Below are 20,946 nucleotides of genomic sequence, written 5' to 3'. Positions count from 1 at the left end.
GCCAATATCGGTGATTTGACGTAGACTTTGTGTCAAAATATTCAAAATAAGGATGACATAGTGAACCAAAATAACAAAGTGTAAATGTTGTGTGCTGCAATCCAGCCTTCCGTTCGAGTTAATACATTTTTTTTTAAATATCAATTTCAAAAGAATGAGCATTCAGAAAATGAAATCTTCATGCACTACCAGAAGCCTACAGAAGCCATAAGACCTCACGAAGCTGACCAGATAAATGTGCACGTTAATTTCATTATTCTAAACATAGCCTTCTCTTGATTTGATAATGAAAACATGAAAACAGCTTGAATTTCCGGTAGGCATCTTCATTGGTGGCAGAAGGAAGTGTGAACACAATTTATGAAACCAAGTATAAATACAGTACGGTAGATGGTTGGTATATCAAAGTTCGAAGAAAGCATTTTAGTATAGCAATTAGCATTACATTATAAAATCAAACCTACCTTTTTCTGCACCTGGTAGGCCTATGTCATTGACATCACCGGGATCCATCATGCTGAACACAAACCTGAAATAATTGGTGGTGGAGATGGGGTTTAAATACATGTACGATCGTTTAAATCTTAAATGCATTGGGGAATACCGGGGAGAATACAGTCACCCAAAAAATAATCTGGGGGTGTCGGTATCACCCAGTATCACAACGCCCTCAAAAAATGTCTCTTGTCGGTTGGATTAAAATTCTAACATTTATACGCATGTAGTTACTTTACCAAACGCTACTTCAGTCTGTTAACGTCATTAAGTAGGCCTAGGTCATTTGGTTGGTAATAAAGAGTGGGTAAGTTCGAAACTTTAATAGTCATATACCAAGGCAATACGGCCACCGCGCTGACGATGTTTATTATATTTGTTTTGCAGCTTGGTATTGGCAGGACTCATTCAAATGGGAGAGCCAAGAGTACCAATATAGGGAATGGCTAGGACAGGCTATAGTGACTACTAGTATAGCCTACATGTGCAGTTACACAACGGCAAGTCTTGGAGGCAGGAATGATTCTGCCTATACATACATGTCATGTCTGGGCCGACCACAAGATCGATGTGCGCGAATCGGTACTGATTTAATTCTAGTCATAGACCTAGGCCTACTTGATACAAGCCTAACTACTTGAAATGAGAATTTAGGATTGATATTCAACACATGCGATCGGCCCTGATGTCGCAGGACTGTGAACAGATAGGCCTATAAAAGCACATTTATAGGCCGAGTACTAAAAACAGTGATACGGTAGCAATTAGAAGCAAATTTCTCTAGATGCAACTGTTGAATCTCAATTAGACTTACCGATAAAGATCGAAAATAACAAAGATAAATGGGCAAAATACACATCCGTCTTTCAAGATATAAATCAATGAAAGAATGAAACAAGAGCATCGCATATGCGCATTTCGTGCACATTTCGTTTGAAACGAAGTACGTTTCAAGTTCGTTTGATAGTGCGTTTTCCGTTCGTTTGAAACGAATTACGTTTCCAGTTCGTTTGAAACGAAGTGTGTTCGACAATCGTTTCTTCTGAAACGAAGTGCGTTTGACAATCGTTTGACGTGCGTTTGAGATCCGTTTAGTACGATCGTTTGGAAATCGTTTGGCAAGCGTTCTGATCGGACGTGTTCGTTTGGGAGCGTTTCGAAATTTTCGTCTGGGGTGTGCGTTTGATTTCAAACGCTTTTCAAACGGCTGATAAACAGCTGATTTTCGTTTGAATTTCGTTTTAGAATAAACGCTTTTTGCCCGTTTCAAATGCGTTTGAAATGAAATCAATTTGGAGACGGCCCCTAAAAGCTTGAAATAAAGTTGAAGAGGTCCGCATGATATAGAAGTTTTGATATAAAATAGATTACCGTATTTTTCTGACTAAAGGGCGCACTCTTCTATAAGGCGCACCTTTGATTTCTCAGTTAAAATCCACAGATAAGGTGCACCGAACTATAGGGCGCACCCATTTTTAGCTCACCTCTTAGCAGAGGTGAGCTTATCCCATACCGTGGCGTCCGTCGTCCGTCGTCGTCGTCGTCGTCGTCGTCGTCCGTCGTCCGTTAGCAGGGCACGTTTCGTAACTGTTAGAGCTATTGAGTTGAAACTTGGTACACATGTACCCTTATGTAATGACACCTTGGAGACCAAGTTTCGGTCCGATTCATTTCATGGTTTCGCCACCAGGGGGCCAAACGTTAAAAGTGAAAATATGCAATATCTCCCTTAATAGTAGTCGGGAAATTTTGAAAAAAATATGGTAGGTACTTCTAGCAAAGGTGCATCATATATCCTCCGGGTTTTTGATTTGACCTCCTTTTCAAGGTCACAGAGGTCAAATGGTGTAAATTGGCCGATAGGATGTAACGATGGCACGTTTCTAAACTGCAATGACTATTGATACCAAATTTGGTACACATTTACCCCTTAGTCAGGTGATCTCAGGGACCGAAGTTTGGTCCAATATGATTCACCACTTGACCACCAGGGGGCAAAATCCAAAAACCTTAAAAATGTGATTATTCCTTAACTTCTTGCCCGATTGCCACCAATTTGATATCATGGGTACATCTAACCACCATACAGTATATGTCTCACAGGTTTTTAATTTGACCTTTGTGTCAAGGTCACAGAGGTCAAATGGCGTAAATTCGCCGTCAGGCCGTAACTATGGCACGTTTCTTAACTGCAATGACTATTGATCACAAATTAAGTACACATGTACCCCTTGGTCAGGTGATCTCAGGTACTGAAGTTTGGTGCGATCTGATTTGCCGTTTGGCCTCCAGGGAGGGGGCCAAATCCTAAATTCTTCAAAATGCCATTATTCCTAGTAATGACTTGCCCGATTGGCACCAATTTTATATCATAGGTACATCTAATTCTAACAACCATTCAATGTGTCACCCGGGTCTTCTTTGATTTGACCTACTTTTCAAGGTCACAGAGGTCGAATGTACTGTAAATTGGCCATTTTGGGGAAATTGTAATTGCTTGGACCTACATCAAACCTAACACTACATGACACAATACCATGCTCTTTATCCATCTTTCCTCCACATGAGGTGAGCACAATGGCCCTGGCCATTTCATTCGAGAAGTTACCGTCATGACCGTCCGGTACTCAGCCATTACGTTGGTGTTGTCGATATCTTGTAAAATTGATGTTCCAGCGTGCCCAGACAATTTTAGACTCGGGGACTGTCTCAACGTCTTCGGCATGCACACTTACACGAGAAGGGCATTTAAAACCAAACATCTTCGTGGTTGAATGAAAAAAATCCGATATAATTTGACGAAAATAGGAAAATAAACTATCATTTATCTTTTTTTACCTCCATGGTATATGACTTGATCAGTCTAGAAATAATGATAAGACTCAAAATTGAGAGGAATAAAATAAAACTGCATTAGCTGTTTCATTATTCTCCCTCAATTCTATTTTTGATTCATGACAAGCTTTATTAACAAATAATACAGTGGACAAATCCATAAACAACGTTACAGTCAATATTGATTGCTCGTGAGAGAAAAGTTCACACATGTCATTTATGAAGTTCCGAGACGGTCCCCTTTGCAACGGCGACGGAACGTGTAACGGTCACAATGGAATCCTGCTATACTGATGTAAACATCAACATCAACATGGAAGGCGTTCATTTCCGACTCCGGATTCTCTTTTGTCTGTTCAGTTCACTCTGTTTTTATGCTCATAAACTCAATTTGCCGAAATCATGAGGTTACAAATACTTACCTTTAAAATGATTTTTCATGACTAAGCCCTGAAAAATAGGTCAGGGGCCACAGAAAAGGCGCACCGGACCATAAGACACACCCCCCCGATTTGGGGCCATTTCAAAATTTTTGCCTGCGCCTTATAGTCCGAAAAATACGGTAGTTTCGATTTATATCACCAGTTGGCGGTAGTGAGCAAAATGTCTTTTGACCACGTTTTTTTTCCCGATTTGAATTTCCCGCCCCGAAATAAACATACATTTACACCCCTGCTGGAATTGGCCGCCATTATTGCCGAGTGTGCTCCAACGTAATGTTTAATGTACGGTGACTTTCTAACATGGAAGCTAGTGGCAGAGGATTTGGCGGGAGATCTTGTGTTGGAGAGTGTGCTTGCCCGCTGACCCGTATGATCACATGATAGAAAAATGCCGATTGCTTTATTTCGACTGCATCTATATTAAAAGAGAGAAGACCGTTTCTTGCGCACGCTCCTTTGAGACTCTTGCATCATGTACTGTACTAATGTCGGTACATATGTAATGGATTAGTATCAATCTGGGTTCTTAGCACAAAAAAGCTTAAATATGTGTAGTGAATGGATGTTTTTGGAGGCATTTCATATGTTAGGGTGCTTCAATCTATTTTTAGATGTAATGGGATTTCCTGCTGTAATTTCATCATCAAGGGATTTCCTGTGAGATTGCAGGGAGGCTCTTTCTTCTCTGTTCTTGGAGGGCCTTTGAAATCTGGGGGAAATTCTGGTGTTCTATGGTAGCCTTACAGTCGTGATTGCCTGTGGTTTTCCGTTTAGAAGATTATCACTGTTAGTGTTAGAAGATCATATGGTCGGAAGACACTGAAATAACTGGGGTGAGTTGGCTTTTTTAGGTACTGACCCGTTGTGTGCTCCAATCTATTTTTAGCTCTGCTGACAAAGTCAGCGAAGCTCGTAATATTACTAAGGGAATGGTGTCTGTCCATCCTTCCTTCCTTCCATCTGTGTCAATTTTGGGCATTTTGTAACCCTAAGACCAAGGCACTTTGTTGACGCTGCTAAATTAGGAGTAGCCCAAGGGGAACTCAGAAACCAAAAATCAGCGCGATTCCACCTACATTCGGCGAATGAGGTCATCGGGACGTTTAAACTTCTTTCCTTTATACCTCGGTCCACAGAGCAAATATTGTTTTCAAATGTGGCTGAATATTTTTTAATATTTTTTCATTTTTACTTTTAATGGAATTAATATAGTTTTCACCGCCAGTTGGCGCTGCAGGCACATTGACTGAATTTTGGCGATTTCAAATTTGGCGGTGGCTCAACTTTTTGCAAGCAGTGCCGCTGATTGGCCAATCGATAGAAGAGATGCCACCATTTAAAAATGGCGGTAGTCGCTGCTTCAATGAAGATGAGTGAACTTTCTCATGTTCAATCGGTTGATACTCTTTTAATCAACATGACCATGTACCTGAAATTTGTTTAGGTACTGAAAAGAGTCTATATAATTCAGATTTATCGATAGTTTTTTATAATATTGCGGAAATTTTGTGCACAAATTAGCGAAAGTTGGTGCTCGTCTCATGTCATTTTGGAGCGAGAAAATTTGTTTCCGTCGATCTCTACCACTGAAAAATCGCTTGCATAGCTTCGAATTTTTGTGAAAATAAGTATCTGAACTTGGTTTCAAATAGTCTAGAGAGTTACCTTTGTGGTGATACATATGGTATGTGATAAATTTTTGTGGAATTTGTGAAATTCGGTTTTCAAACGTGCCGATGATGCAAGCGATCTCGCGTGAATTTTGCAAGTCCTGATATGTCGACCGGGTGTCAAAAATCACTCCCCTAAATTCAATTCAAAGATCAAAAATAATATCTGAACTTAGTTTCAAATAGCCTACGCAATTATCATTTCGGTGATATATAATGCATGCATGTAATAATTGATTAATCTGCCTAAAACGCGCAATTAAAACGGCGAAAGATCGTGATAAACACTCTGGTGGCGGTCGCACTAAATAACGACCGGTAGGGCCCGGCGTCTGGCGGAGAAAAAAAGGTAGCGCCCAGAGGTTGAAACGGGATTTTTATGCACTTTTAACTGTATGTATATGTTGTTTGGATGTATTTCTAACAGTTCTGTAACTTTGATGACCAAGCTTGCGCCCAAAGTTGGTAAAATTGATGCTTGTTTATGGACTGCGCTAGCGACCGGAGAATTCGCCGTCGGCCATTTTGGCTACGGTCCCTGAGTTGTTGTGGTTGGCAATTTTGCAACAAATTTCGCCATTTACGTTTGTTTACAATTATTTGAAAGTCACATTATGACATCGTAGTATGAATTCCACTGCAGTTTCGTTACGCAGCAATGCTCATGTTTTTGGTTTGCAATCCTGTACTGTCTGTACACTGCGCTGTGCATGGCTGTACTGTAGCTGTAAAAAAGACAAAAACCATAGCCTAGCCCTATAGGACAGGCTTAGAGTATAACTCAACAGGCCCTCATGATTCATTTGATGGACACCTTATTTGATAGTACCTCATCATTAAGTCCACTAGATCCTGTTCTGTCACATGTCGTACTCGTAGACGATAGACAATTTTCAAAATGTAGTACACCACTCGCTCATCTTTAAGCCCAGCTCTCGGCTCACATCATGTGGGCACGGTTGGCTGTTGAGTGTAAGGCTGACGTTACATAGGACTCATTCGTTCACTTCCCACATGTCACGTTCCCCTTAATGCGTTCGTTCCTCACTGAATGCATGCCACAAGGCCGTGCATTCACCGAGGAACGTTAAGTAAAGCTGGAACGTGACATGTGGGAAGTGAACGAATGAGGCTTATGTAATGTCAGCCTTATGGTTCAGTCTGTGAGACTAATTTAAAGAGGTTACACTTTTATTTTGAATTGGAAAACGGCCTACAGGACTGACTTTGCACTGAGTGATAGGTGTTCCATTCGAAGGTTAAGTCTCTTTCTGGATTTGCTTCCATAGATGCCTTGTTCAGGATATCATCTGAAAAATGAAGCACATGCTGTATCCGGTGGTATACATTTCCCAGTCTATGTCGCCCTTTTTTATTCAGTCAGTGTTAATTTCTCTTCTCTTTTTGGCTCACCGTAGGGGAGTCTATGTAATACCGCAGTGTCCGTCGTCCGTCCGTCCGTCGTTGTCGTCCGTCGTCCGTCGTCGTATCCTATTTCAAAAACAGTGGCACGTTTCTTAACCGCTAGGGCTATGAACTTGAAACTTTGTACACAGCACCCCCTAGGTCAGGTGACCTCTGACACTGAATTTCGGTCCGATCTGATTCTCAACTTGGCCACCAGGGGTCCAAATGTTGATATCTAAAAAGTGTGATATCTCGCTTATTAGTGACTTGTTTTCGATGAAACTTGTGTTGTAGGTACTCATAGCAAATATACATCTTATATCGTACGGGTTTTTAATTTGACCTACTTTTCAAGTTCACAGAGGTCATATGGCGTAAATTGGCCGTTATAGTGTAAACTATGGCACGTTTCTTAACCACTAAAGCTATGAACTTGAAACTTAGTACATATAACCCCCTATATCACATAGCCTCTGGTGCTGAATTTCAGTTTGATCTGATCCTCAACTTTGCCACCAGGGGGCCAAAAGTGGAAATCTAAAAAGTGTGATATCTCGCTTATAAGTGACTTGTTTTCAATAAAATTTTATGGTAGGTACATTAGTCTTAGGAAGAATACATCACATGTCTTACGGGTTTTCAATTTGACCTACTTTTCAAGGTCACAGAGGTCATATGGCGTAAATTGGCCGTTAGAGTGTAAATTATGGCACGTTTCTTAACCAGTAAAGCTATGAACTTGAAACTTGTTGCATATAACCCCCTACATCAGATAACCTTTCATGCCGAATTTTGGCCTGATCTGATTCTTTATTCGGCCACCAGGGGGCCAAATTGGAAAAAGGAAGAAGTGAAATATCTTGCTTATTTGAGTGAATTGTTTTCGATAACATTTTTATGGCAGGGACTTCTAGCAAGGATACACCACATGTCCTACAATTTTTGGATTTGACCTCCTTTTCTAGGTCACAGAGGTCAAATGGCGTAAATTGGCCATTAGAATGTAACTATGGCACGTTTCTTAACTGCTGAAGCTATGAACTTGAAAGTTGGTACATGTAACCCCCTACATCAGATAATCTCTGACACCGAATTTTGGCCTGATCTGATTCTTGATTTGGCCACCAGGGGGTCAAAACTGAAAAAGTAGGACGTGCAATATCTCGCTTATTAATGACTTTTTTTCGATGAATTTTTTATTGCAGGGACTCTTAGCAATCACACGATATTGATCTTGTTGATGTCATAGACAATTATTGGTTGGATCATAAACTTACATATACTGCCCTGTCTTATTACTTGACATCAATACACATCTAAAAAAAGTCTTCATGCCTGATTGTGTTCACCATATTCACCTCTAAACTAAGCATGATCCTGCCTACTAAAAGATGTATACGGTGAGCACAATGGCCCCTAACTGTTGTTGGTTATTGCAAGAGGAGTCGTTGGCACATTACAAGTCCAGTAAAGCACTTGCTGTTCCCACATCAGAGTCAGGTGTGCTTACTCGTTTTACTGCTTTCCATTCCCGGAGAGCGTTATGAAATATCTGCCGCAAGGCAACAAATATCAGCCGCAAGGCATCAAATATCTGCCGAAAGGCTTCAAATATCTGTTGAAAGGCATCAAATATCTGCCGCACCAATAAAGTTCATTTTGTTAACCAACTCTTTATTTTCTTTTCTTCACATACAAAAAAGACCATCCCAAACATTTGGCTGCATCCACTTCATCAATGTCCAGGCAACAGTCAGTTCATTTGACCACTGTAAAGCACCAGGCCCCACCTCACAAAATAAACTGTAATAATTATACCTTGTGTCCATGTGCATGTTATTAGTTCCACCTACGCTGCATAAGACAAGGACTCCACTCTTTGATGTTACTTCACAACTCCTTGACGTCATCACACACCCCACTACTGCAACGGCAATAGAAATGATGTTGCGTCATAATAGCAGGGTGACGTCAACTCAGTACTTCAGCATGCACTGATATAGCAAGAAGGTCTTTCGCACCAGCACTTCTGCGTGCTAGACGTAACAGCTTCACGTTGCCTCATAATAACAGGGTACCAACACACACTTGGCCCTTGCCTTCACCTCTCTATTTCAACTGAGCGCCAGGCCCTTGGGCCTCTTGTTCACCCACATTTTTAGCTCACCTCATCACGTCTTGTCTGTCATCCGTCATTTGTGATTCCGTCCATCCGTCTGACCCTCAACAATGGTGGCAAGTTTGCTCAATGCTGTGTCTACATGAACATTCCACAACAAAGCGGCCTGTCAACTACCGCTCGGTGACCCAACGTACTTCCCACATACTCCGCTCCGCCTCTTCCCAAATATGAACTAGAGGCAAAGGGGCCTCGTGCTTTCATGACGTCATCACTTTGGAATAGTAAGTATCCAATGTGATGGACAACAAGTGCAGGCACTCCGCGGTCCTTATTAATGTGGAAATGAATAGCTCTCCCCAACTACAGTTCTCAAAGAGATTTCCGCCTTCCGTCGCTTGGTAGATGCTTCCACATCAATTTATAGTGTGCAGTCTATAATTTCACCTAACTCTTCCCAACTCTACAAGGTGTACAGGAAGGATGTACTGCACGATTGACCAACCCCGTCGTCGTCTCTCCTATAATTCCTTACACTCTCAGCAAACACAAAGTATTAAAGTCACCTGCCGAGTTCGAGGATGTCAACCTCACTGAGGAAAAACATCCTTCTGCTCGAGTTGTTAATCAAGCCGCACATCCTTCCGATGCACCACTTTAAAAATATAGACAAACACCCAACTCTAACAAAATGTAAAGTGTTGAAAACTGCTCTGCCAGTGACCGGTAAGTTACTGAGCAAATCATCCCCTGTGGATATAAACACTGATATTCCTTGAAGTTGCTTGGCAGGGAATTTGCAGCTTTTTCACTGCTAGTTTTACTTGGAGTAGCCTGGTAGAATACAAGTAGGACAACATAACCAACAATAAGAAACCAATCTCCCTTTTTAACATACTTAATATACTCCACTCCATTGGAAAATAACCAACATCAAAAGTGACATTCATTAATCTAAGACCGTCAATGTAAACTTTTTATAAACTCTGTGATAATATGTATCCGGCTCAGATAAGACGCTTTACCTGCTTTCTGGGCTCTTATTTCACAGTCCTGTTCTTCTTCGTTTTATATGTATATATATATATATATATATTTACCCTACAGTTTCAAATTTACAAACTTAATGTCGGTGCAAAGAACAGAGTGGAAACAGGATGTAGCTGTAGACTACATTACCAAGAAGAAATCAAATCCGAGAAAAACGTTTGGTGCTTACAATAATTTTTTGTACTTATGGGCTCACCGCAGGGGAGTCTATACAACACCGCTGTGTCCGTCATCGTCGTCTGTATCCTGTTTCAAAAACAGTGGCATGTTTCTTAACCGCTAAGGCTATGAACTTGAAACTTTGTACACAGGACCCCCAGATCAGGTGACCTCTGTCAATGAATTTCGGTCCGATCTAATTCTTGACTTGGCCACCAGGGGCCAGAAGTGGAAACCTAAAAGTGTGATACCTTTCTTATGAGTGACTCGTTTTCGATAACAATTTTATGGTAGGTTTTCCTAGCAAGGATACATCACATATCATACGGGTTTCGATTTGACCTAATTTTCAAGGTCAAATCGTGTAAATTAGCCGTTTGAGTGTAACTATGGCAGGTTTCTTAACGGCTGAAGCTCTGAACTTGAAATTAAATACACATGACTCCCTACGTCATATAACCGCTGACACCGAATTTCAGTCTGATCTGATTCTCAACTTTGCAACCATGGGGCCAAAACTAAAAAACCTAAACAAGTTATTTCTCTCTTATGAGTGACTCGTTTTCGATTGAATTCTTATAGTAGGTTCTCCTAGCAAGGATACATCACATATCTTACGGGTTTTGATTTGACCTCATTTTCAAGGTCACATAGGTCAAATGATGTAAATTGGCTGTTTGAGTGTAACTATGGCATGTTTCAGTCGAACTTGAAATTTGGTACACATGACTCCTTACCTCGAAGCCGTAGCCTCGAACTCCAAATTTCGATCTGATCTGATTCTCAACTTGGCCACCGGGAGGCCAAAAGTAAAAAAGGTAAAAAGTGCAATATTGCGCTTATAAAAATATTTTATTGCACGAGAATGCTCCAGATCATTTCTTGTGCAATCCAGGCTCTGACTGTTGAAAGAGCGTCGGCTTTTACATCATTTTCATTGTCGTTCTATTTCTACATTATTGTGGTGGAATTCAGCTACGTGTCATGAGGCTGTGACGTCGTCAAGTCAAGCATCACGTCTTCTTCGACGTTTTTACGTCATGAGGGATTTTGGTCAAAAATGACAAAACTTTCCTTTTTACTTTCCTTTTTTTGCTATTATGGCGATATTTGTGGTATTTGATAAATAAAAAACTGCACTTGTGTCTGATCCGTGTCATCCAGATCGCACTTAATGATTTTCTACGGCCTGAGCGCTCTCGACCTGCGGTCTTGAGCATTCAGGCCTTAGAAAATCATCTCTTGCAGTCTGGATATGAGGATCAGCCACTCGTGCAGTTTTCATATTAAATTAATGTTCAAATTGCCATTACCATTAATCAATATGAATTTCTGTACATCGCTTCTGTGTCGACTTTGCATTCCTCATCAATTTCGAGAAGTATTTTAGATACTCTTAATTATGCCCCCGCTAAAGTGGGGGCATTATGTACTTGGGTGGTTTCCAGACGCCGCCGCGTCCGCGTCCGCCGCACTGAATTCCAGACTATAACTCAAGAACCCCTTGCTCGGCTGACTTGAAATCTTTAGCGGGTGTAGGCCTAGTGTGTCAAAGGGTCCCTATTGTTTTTTGCCGCGTTCCAAAATCCAATATGGCCGCCAGCCGCCATCTTAGATTTTCGCATTCCGCTCGTTTACTAGAGAACCAGAGGTCCAACAGTCTTTAAACTTTTGTGGTGTAATGGTCTATGGTAGGGGAGGTTCCCTATCGATTTTGGGCCAGACCCGAAGTCAAAGATGGCCACCAGGTCCCCGACTTGTTTTTTCGCATTCCGACCTGTAACTCAAGAACCAAGTGAGTGACAGACCTGAAACTTATTTGGTGTGATGAGGTTGTGTATGGGGAGGTTCCCTGTCGATTTTGGGCCTGACCCAAAATTCAATATGGCTGCCAGCAGCCAACTTAGGTTTTGGTATTCCGATTGTTAACTGAAGAACTAGAGGTTTGACACACTTCAAACTTTTGTGGTGCAATGGTCATTCAGGGGATGCTCTCTATCAATTTTGGGCGTGTTCCAAAATCCAATATGGCTGCCAGCAGCCAACTTAGATTTTGGTATTCCGATTGTTAACTGAAGAACTAGAGGTTTGACACACTTCAAACTTTTGTGGTGTGAGCGGGGGCATACATTCGCAATTTGCCCCAATTGCGTTATATATTTCTAGTTATACAATTGCTCTTTAATCTATCGGTTTTCATTGACTGCCACCTATTTGACCCTGCAAACTGCTTTAAATTGAGTTCAGTCCTACCAGAAAGTAAATGTCCACAGGTTTTTTTTAATATCACAGAGATAGAATCCAATAAGTGAATGCTGTTTTCAGCGGAGAATGGTATATCTACTTGGTCATGTATCAGTTGTATTTTGATCCTGCTAATCCTGTATCTTCTTTATGTAACAGGCAATTTCAAAATTGTCCAAAAAGGAAGTTTTAAATTTTATTTTCGTTCTTTTTCACAATGTGTGGGTGAACTATGATACAACAAAGGTTTTTTGCTTTTATTACTCGAAAATTCCTGCTAAATACTTTGAATTTGAAGATTAGTTTTAGCTCGCTACAGGTATTTGTTTTTTTCAGACAGCTGGTGACCTTTGAAAACACCTCTCATAGTCAGCAAATCAGTCAGTCAGGTTATTTATGGCCAACTCAGCACATACATGAAGGATTGGGGGTCTTTATAGAAGGTTATGGAAGAGATTGAAAAAATTACATATAAATCCGAACTGAAATTCGTGTCTCTTCACAACACAGGGTAACTACGCTGGTATTGATATGATAATCAGTGCCTATATTAAAGTGGCACTGTAATAACCTGTTTACACTTCAATACGCGATAACCGGCTTGACTCCAAGGAAAACTTTTGTCTTTTATGCAAATCTTATTAGTGAAACTTCAATGGTCATAATCGTATTGATAGGCATGTTTTGACATTTCTCGCTGTTTCAGGAGATCTTGGTGGTCTGCACTGACAGTGATGTGGAGTTCTTTGCTGACTACAGTGAATCAGAGGATGATGAATCAGACCCTGAAATAGCATCTGTAAGTTGCAAATTTTACAGTAGGTTTGCAGTTGGAAGTTCTCTTCATGTCATTTATACATATCAATTATCTAACAAAATATAAAACTACAACATATACTAGGACTGTACAGAGATTAGAAACCTTTAACTAGTCCAATACTAAAATAATAATTTAAAGGAATATTTAAAAATAAGTCATTTGCAAAAATGTCCAGAGAGTTCATATAAAGTTATAAAGTTTTTAAAGCTTTTTTAAAAAGGTGAGTTTTTAAAGCCCGACTTAAAAATTTAGGGTCATTTAATAGCACCAATATATCATCGGGAAGAGAGTTCCAAATATATAGGTATGATCCACTGAGTGGAAATCTTTAATCTTAGATCTTTTTCGTAAGGGGTCGGGATGCCACCAAAATTGAGTAAACGGCACTGTCGCCTCTTGCTGTTTGCCAATGTCTGCTTTCAGTGATAAACATAATAATCGTCATCATCATTTTGGTTTCGTGGTCCAGAGTTAGATCTTTGCAATAATAGACCTCTTCATCGCTTTTAACCTTTTTAGCTCACCTGTCAGGTGAGCTTATATGATAATGTTGTTTCCGTCGTCGTCTGTCGTTAACTTTGACAAAAGAGTGGCACGTTTCTTAACCACTTGACCTAGAAAGATCATACTTGGTGTGTGGGTACCCCTAGTCAAGACCTCCTTTCAAAATGAAAATTAGAGCAATTTGACTGCTTGTCTGTCATATAGGTGGCACTCTTTGAAAACCTATTTTTGGCTATAACTCATGAACGCTGCTAGTTAGATTCATGATTTTTTTCACTGTGGGTGCATCACATAAGGGTGCTTGAAACATAACCCAAGTTTTTGATTTGACCTACTTTTCAAGGTCACAGAGGTCAAAGTTCGCTATCGGCATCACTGTTAGGCAATAGCGGCACATTTCGTAACCACTGGTGTTACTGACTTGAAATCTTGTCCATATGTACCCCTAGGTCAAATGACATCATAGACTAAATTTCCATGTGATTTGATTCAGGGATTGGCCACCAGGGGGCCAAAACCCGAGACACAAAAAGTGCTATTTCTCCTGAATGTATGGCTGGATCCTTTCCAAATTATGTATCATAGGTTGATCTAGTAAGGATACATGACGTAATACCCGGATATTTGATTTGATACTTCTCAAGGTCACAGAGCTCAACTATAAAAATTTCAACAAGTATGGCACTTTTTCTTACTAAGTGACCTAGATCATTTGATTACACATGATTACATATGAACTGTAGGCCATGTGGATACCTTTGGCAAGTTGGATTTTGGTTTAAATTCACCGCAAATAACTTGAATTATTGGATGGTTCTCACCTATGATGACTAAACTTGTAACTCAGATGATGCAAATGCATCTATTTGGATGTATTTCCTGTGAAACAGTGTGAGATTTTGAAATTCAGATTTCCCTCGAATGTACAGAAGTGTGCAAAAATATTAGAACACCCCATAAAGTTTGGATATTTCTCACTTCTATGCAACATTCTGTTCTTTTCTTTGCTGGACAGGCTCACCTCAGGTTTACCTTAATAACCTGAAGATAGTGATTTAAATATGTTGACAAAAAATATCAGGAAAATATTACAGTTTGAAAATATCATGACAAACCAAACTGTCTCATTCATCATATAATTCATCGCAAACTAATGTCATATCATTCTATTATCAATTGTAAGAGATCCTGCTAAAAAATTCTTTACCCTATAACACCTTGAGCCACTGCCAGGGCAAGTGCTTATTCCCCTAGGCCCCGACGTTATTTTACCTGGAAATCAAAAAAAAATCTGGAAAATATTACAGTTTGAAAATATCATGACAAACCAAACTGTCTCATTCATCATATGATTCATCGCAAACTAATGTCATATCATTCTATTATCAATTCTAAGAGATCCTGCCAAATAAATTCTTTGCCCTATAACACCTTGAGCCACTGCAAGCGCAAGTGCTTATTCCCCTAGGCCCTGACGTAATTTTTTTACCTGGAAATCATATTTTTCTGGTGGGTCCAGTTTTGCACAAAATAACACAGGTGAACTTCCAAATAATGTATTACAAGTCCCGTTTATTTGAAAAAAGGTGAAATTTCCTATTAGATAGGGTACATCCAAATCGGAATCAAACAAACGATCCATTTCAGCAATTAAAATGTCCAACCTGCATTTACTGGCTTGAAGAGAAACAAAAACTTAATCGTCAAATATCTCAAAAACTTCTACAGCAACCACCATTGTTCATCCGGGCATTTGAAAGCTTAAGTTTCATAGATTAATAAAAGGCGGCGCTCTGAAGGCGATCGGTAGCTAAGTGCGCGAAAATTTGAATATGGGTGTTCGGGCATCATCAGGCACCTCCAGGTGTTATAGGGTTAAAAAACTCCATTCATTTTGAAAATGTCATGAGTTATCATGAATATCATCTGGCACCTATTCAGCTAATTTTTCAAATTTTGAACTCCCCCTAGGAGAACAAATCAGCTAATAAGCCAGAGTCATTTTGTTAAGTTTATCATTAAAATTTCGTCCAAATTTTGAAACTATCAAATTTCTGATAATTACGCCCCCGCTAAAGTGGGGGCATTATGTTCTCAGGTGGTTTCCGGCCGCCGCCGCGTCCGCCGCCGCACTGAATTCCAGACTATAACTCAAGAACCCCTTGCTCGGCTGACTTGAAATTTTTAGGGGGTGTAGGCCTAGTGTGTCAAAGGGTCCCTATTGTTTTTTGGCGCGTTCCAAAATCCAATATGGCCGCCAGCCGCCATCTTAGATTTTGGCATTCCGCTCGTTTACTAGAGAACCAGAGGTCCAACAGTCTTCAAACTTTTGTGGTGTAATGGTCTATGGTAGGGGAGGTTCCCTATCGATTTTGGGCTCGACCCGAAATCAAAGATGGCCACCAGCCACCATCTTAGATTTTCGCATTCCGCTCGTTTACTAGAGAACCGGAGGTCCAACAGTCTTCAAACTTTTGTGGCGTAATGGTCTATGGTAGGGGAGGTTCCCTATCGATTTTGGGCCAGACCCGAAATCAAAGATGGCCACCAGGTCCCCGACTTGGTGATTTGTATTCCGCCCCGTAAATTAAGAACCGAGTGAGTGACAGACCTGAAACTTATGTGGTGTTATTACCTAGTGTAGGGGAGGTTCCCTATCCATTTTGGGCCCGATCTGAAATCCAAGATGGCTGCCAGGCCCGACTTGGTTTTTCGCATTCCGACCTGTAACTCAAGAACCAAGTGAGTGACAGACCTGAAACTTATGTGGTGTGATGAGGTTGTGTAGGGGAGGTTCCCTGTCGATTTTGGGCCTGACCCAAAATTCAATATGGCTGTCAGCAGCCAACTTAGATTTTGGTATTCCGATTGTTAACTGAAGAACTAGAGGTTTGACACACTTCAAACTTTTGTGGTGCAATGGTCATTCAGGGGATGCTCTCTATCAATTTTGGGCGTGTTCCAAAATCCAATATGGCTGCCAGCAGCCAACTTAGATTTTGGTATTCCGATTGTTAACTGAAGAACTAGAGGTTTGACACACTTCAAACTTCTGTGGTGTAATGGTCCTCAGTAGGGGAGTTTCTCTATCGATTTTGGGCGCATTCCAGAATCCAAAATGGCCTCCAGCCGCCATCTTAGATTTTTGCTGAGATGAGATAAGATAAGAGATGAGATAAATTAAATAGCCACGCAGTTGCTATTCATTGATATCCGAGCATTGGATATTCTGTGACAGACATCAGGAGATGAGATAAATAGCTAGGCAATTCCTATTCATTGATATCCGAGCATTGGATATTCTGTGACTGACACCAGGAGAAGGGATAAATAGCCTGACAGTTGTTATTCATTAGCATGTAAGCAATGGATATTCTGTGACTGATTCTAGCAGATTGCACTAGCTACCCGGCAGTGACTAGTCTTTAACTTCCTGAGTACCAGATATTCTGTGACTGATTCCAGGCGATCGCATAATTGATGCTGTTCCAGTAACAGGGTCAACAGCTTGCCCACTGATCTTCTGTGTGAATTGCTAGCAGGCAATCGCCTTGGAAACGGCAAAAACTTAATAGATCAAGGAGATGACAATGGCGAAAATAGTATAGACCACGCTTCACCTCTGTAGTGAGTAAATGGGAAATCCAACCTCTGCTGTTCACGTGCATGTCTATTGTCAGACCAACTAGCCCAGTCAACAGCCATATTATTGTGGATGTTATTTGAGAGCCTCCACAAAATTTCATAAACAGCCACAGAGAAGATATTATCGTATTTATGCGCTAAAAAGCGCACTGCGCTTATATTCGAGGTGCGCTTATAGCCACAATTTCATATTTATAGGCTAAATAACGCGCGCAATGAACATATTAACACACCGAACACACCAGAGCGGGGGCATACATTCGCAATTTGCCCCAATTGCGTTATATATTTCTAGTTTTGTAATATTATGAAGCGGAAGTGAGATTTTCCGAATTTCTTTCTACGGGAATGCTTATAATTATCCATAGAGTGACATGACATCTTTTTGGGACCAATTATTTGAAGTATCAAAAACGTCGTCTTTTTATGATATTTTCAAATTGTGATGTTTTCGTGATATTTTATCAATCAAGAGTCATTAGGTAAAGCTTAAGGTGAGTCAGTCTGGTTTTTAAGGTGAAAGAGAAAAGGAAATCATGGTTGTGATTAAGGCATGTTCATGCGTCAAAGACACACTCCAAAACACTCCAAACACAATGATCGGCATCCCTCCCCTGTACAATGCGTCCATGTATAACCCTTTCAGATGCCTTGTTTTTACATTGGAAAACGCATTGGTATGCCATTTTATGTCGTTCATACTCTACCCCAGGTCAGACTTTTGCATGTGTACTCCATTCGGACACACCCGAGGAAGAAATAATCTATTTATAATAGAAATCTCTTAGCTAGTTCGCTTAGCTACACCTAGGTGGCGCCCCTATACAGCCTCTGCCTCGTGTGAGCCGCCATCATCAGTACTTCTTCCTCGGCACACTGTTGCACATTGTTCCGAGATTTTTCTACGTTGTTTTTGCCAAATTTTGGTCGATTCTACGCCGAGAAGGACACCCCGGGACACCTTCGGGAAGCTTATTATCTCTAGGAGACGGGTGAGATCGTTCTTTTACCATCCTCCCTCGATTTCTGCTTTTGGAGCGTGCTTTTTCTGCCGTCACCCAAGAATTTTTTTCTCCGTTTTCCCGGGCTGTTGGTCACGTGACCGTTCGTTTTATACTTTTGTGGTTTTCCTGTTAGAAATTTCGGCGTAATGACATCGTTATTGCCGTCCTTTCGTTCTTCTTTGGGTGTTCCACCCTTTGTTCTGGACCTCCTGCCCTTCAGGGCGGGTTTTCGAGGTCCTTTTACGGGTGTATCGGGGATTCATAGTCCCCAGCCCGGTTCTTCCCGTGTCGGGGTGCGGGTAGTTCCGCCCCCATTGGGCCGGACCCTTCCGCCCCCGGGATGCCTTCCTCTCCTCCCTGCACCGCCGGCAAGAAGATGAAGAAGGTGAGGAGAGGGGCACGGCCCTCAAAGGGAAGGGGGTCTTTGACTCCCTCTCCCTCGCCCTCCTCACGGACCCCCGCTAAGCGGCGAGGTCCACGGGGCTCTGGGGGGTTTCGACCCCTCCCGACCCCTCCCCCAGGCCGGGCACCCCTCTTTTGGGGGTGTGCCCCCTGGAGAGGCCTTGGGTTTGAGTGTTGGTGACCCTGAATCAGGGACACTCCCCAGGGCTAGCCCTGCCCCCTTTCCAGGGGGCTAGCAGGGGCTAACAGGGACTCTGGACGTTTTATGTCCCGATCCCCCCCCGACGCCCCCACCTGTCATGGGTTGGTGAGCAGCGTCGCCCCCGGTGAGCTGCCTGTTATTTCAGGTGTGCTCCCCCGTCCCCCTCCGGGGTTTGCGACGGGGTTGCGGCTGCTGCCTTTGCCGGCGGCCGCTGCCTTTGCCGGCGGCAGCTGGCTCTGCTAGCGCCACGGTTGAGTCCACGGCCACTCCGGGGATCCGCCACACCTTCGCTTTGGGGCGGGCTCGTCCGTCCGACCCTCACTCTGTGAGTCGGTCGTCTCTTCGGACGCCCCCTGGCGGGGCAAGACTGGTTTTCACCTTCCCGTCTTTGCCGCTGTTCACCGCACCCGGAGGTGTCCTGCCCGGTGTGGGCAGGGGGTCGGTGATCGACCACTATTCACGGGCGAGGGGCCCTGGTGCCCCCCCCTCCGTTATGGGTGCCGTCAGACCGTCTATTTCCCCGGTCCGACCCCACCCTGCTCTGTCGGGTATGTCGGGGTTGACGGGTGTGGCTGCCGATCAGGCATGCCCCCCTCCCCCCCCCCCCGTGTCTGCCCCACAGGAGTCCGATTTGAGCTCTGAGCCTCTGCCTCTTGCTTCCTCTCTCACAGAGGAGCAACGGCAGTTGCTTAGGAGCCTGACGGACCGCATGGAGGCTTCCAACCTCCATGACAGGTCCACGGCTTGCCCGGCCGAGAGGCCGGTGGCTTTTGATTTGAGTCATCAGCCAATGGACTGTAAGTTTAGCGACTCACAGTCTTTTTCAGCCTCTCAGGCTGACCCCCCCTCTGGGGGTGAGGACTCCGGCACAGTGTCGCGGGTATGCGCGACTTGTTCGCTCTTGTTCGGCAATTTTTGCCGCAAGACACATGTCCTCTCCCGACGGTCAACCCCGCCCTCGGTAAGGTGCCGTTCGACTTGTTCGGCGACGCCTCCAAGCAGGAGTCGGATGCGGTCCCTGACCGGGCTTTCCAGGAATTGCCCGCGTCTCCAGCCCTGATTAGAGCCTCCACATGGTTGGATACGTCTCTCAGGGATACAGCACCTTCTTGCGGGGGTCACCAGCGCGCCCTGGTCTCGACGCTCCCGTCTACGGGGCCAGGTGCCTGGACTCAGGCTGGGAAGCGATTCACGACCGCTTCCCCTCCAAGCCTGTCCTATAGACCCGATTATTATTGAGTCTCACCGTCGGGAACCGACCCGGTTTCACTGTCGCCCCTCAAGGACGACATCCAACTTTCGGGTTTGGTACCCCCTGAAGTCCTCTCTTCTTCGACCTTAACGGATGCGAAGAATGACGAGGCCCTGGCTAAAGAGACCCAGGCGGTGTTATCTTATGCCGACCTGACTCTGTGTGCCCTTACCAGGTCTTTAGCAGCGGATGCCTCGGAGGAACAGCGTATTCTCGCGATGTCCATCCAGCAGTCCCTGCAGCATGCCAGTGATCTGACTGCTAAGCAGGCGGCTAACGGCGTGCTAAAACGCCGCGACCTGCTCATCGTGGGGTTGAGCACGGTCAGGTCCCAGTTTCTGCGGGTGGCATTAAGGACCGCTCCATTGAGCGGCCCTTTCTTGTTCCATGACTCCCTGCCTGACACCATGGGTGCTCAGGCACAGTCTGATCGCCTGATGGAGTCAGTCTCGACTCCCCAGGCCGCCCCCCGTCCGCGTTCCTATTCACAGACCGCGGGCAGGGGACAACAGGTGGGGTCTCGACGCCCTCGAGGTTTGTTAGCTCCTCGTGGGCCCTCGTCCTCGCGTGGCTCCTCCTCCTTTCGTCCCCAAGGGCAGGCAGAAGCTGCGGCTCCCTCTCGCCGCTCTAATAAGCGCCACCGCTCCTCAGGCAGGGGCGGGGGCGGCGGGCAGCCCAAGCGTCCCTTCCAAGAG

The 20,946-nt window shown here is 43.2% G+C and overlaps 1 protein-coding gene across 1 annotated transcript in view; it reads left to right on the top strand.

Moving 5' to 3' along the window:
• LOC135488702 (E3 ubiquitin-protein ligase Mdm2-like) overlaps positions 1-20,946 on the top strand; it is a 68,653-nt gene that overhangs the window by 35,405 nt on the left and 12,302 nt on the right. The window contains exon 4 of the mRNA XM_064773408.1: positions 13,129-13,221. Within this exon, the coding sequence (XP_064629478.1) occupies positions 13,129-13,221 (93 nt within the window). The remainder of the gene's footprint in view (positions 1-13,128; positions 13,222-20,946) is intronic.

The sequence above is a fragment of the Lineus longissimus genome, chromosome 5, assembly GCF_910592395.1.
Source record: "Lineus longissimus chromosome 5, tnLinLong1.2, whole genome shotgun sequence".
NCBI classification, from domain to species: Eukaryota; Metazoa; Nemertea; class Pilidiophora; order Heteronemertea; family Lineidae; genus Lineus; species Lineus longissimus.
The sequence above is the reverse complement of the archived record's forward strand: the minus strand, read 5'-3'. Positions and strand labels throughout refer to the sequence as shown.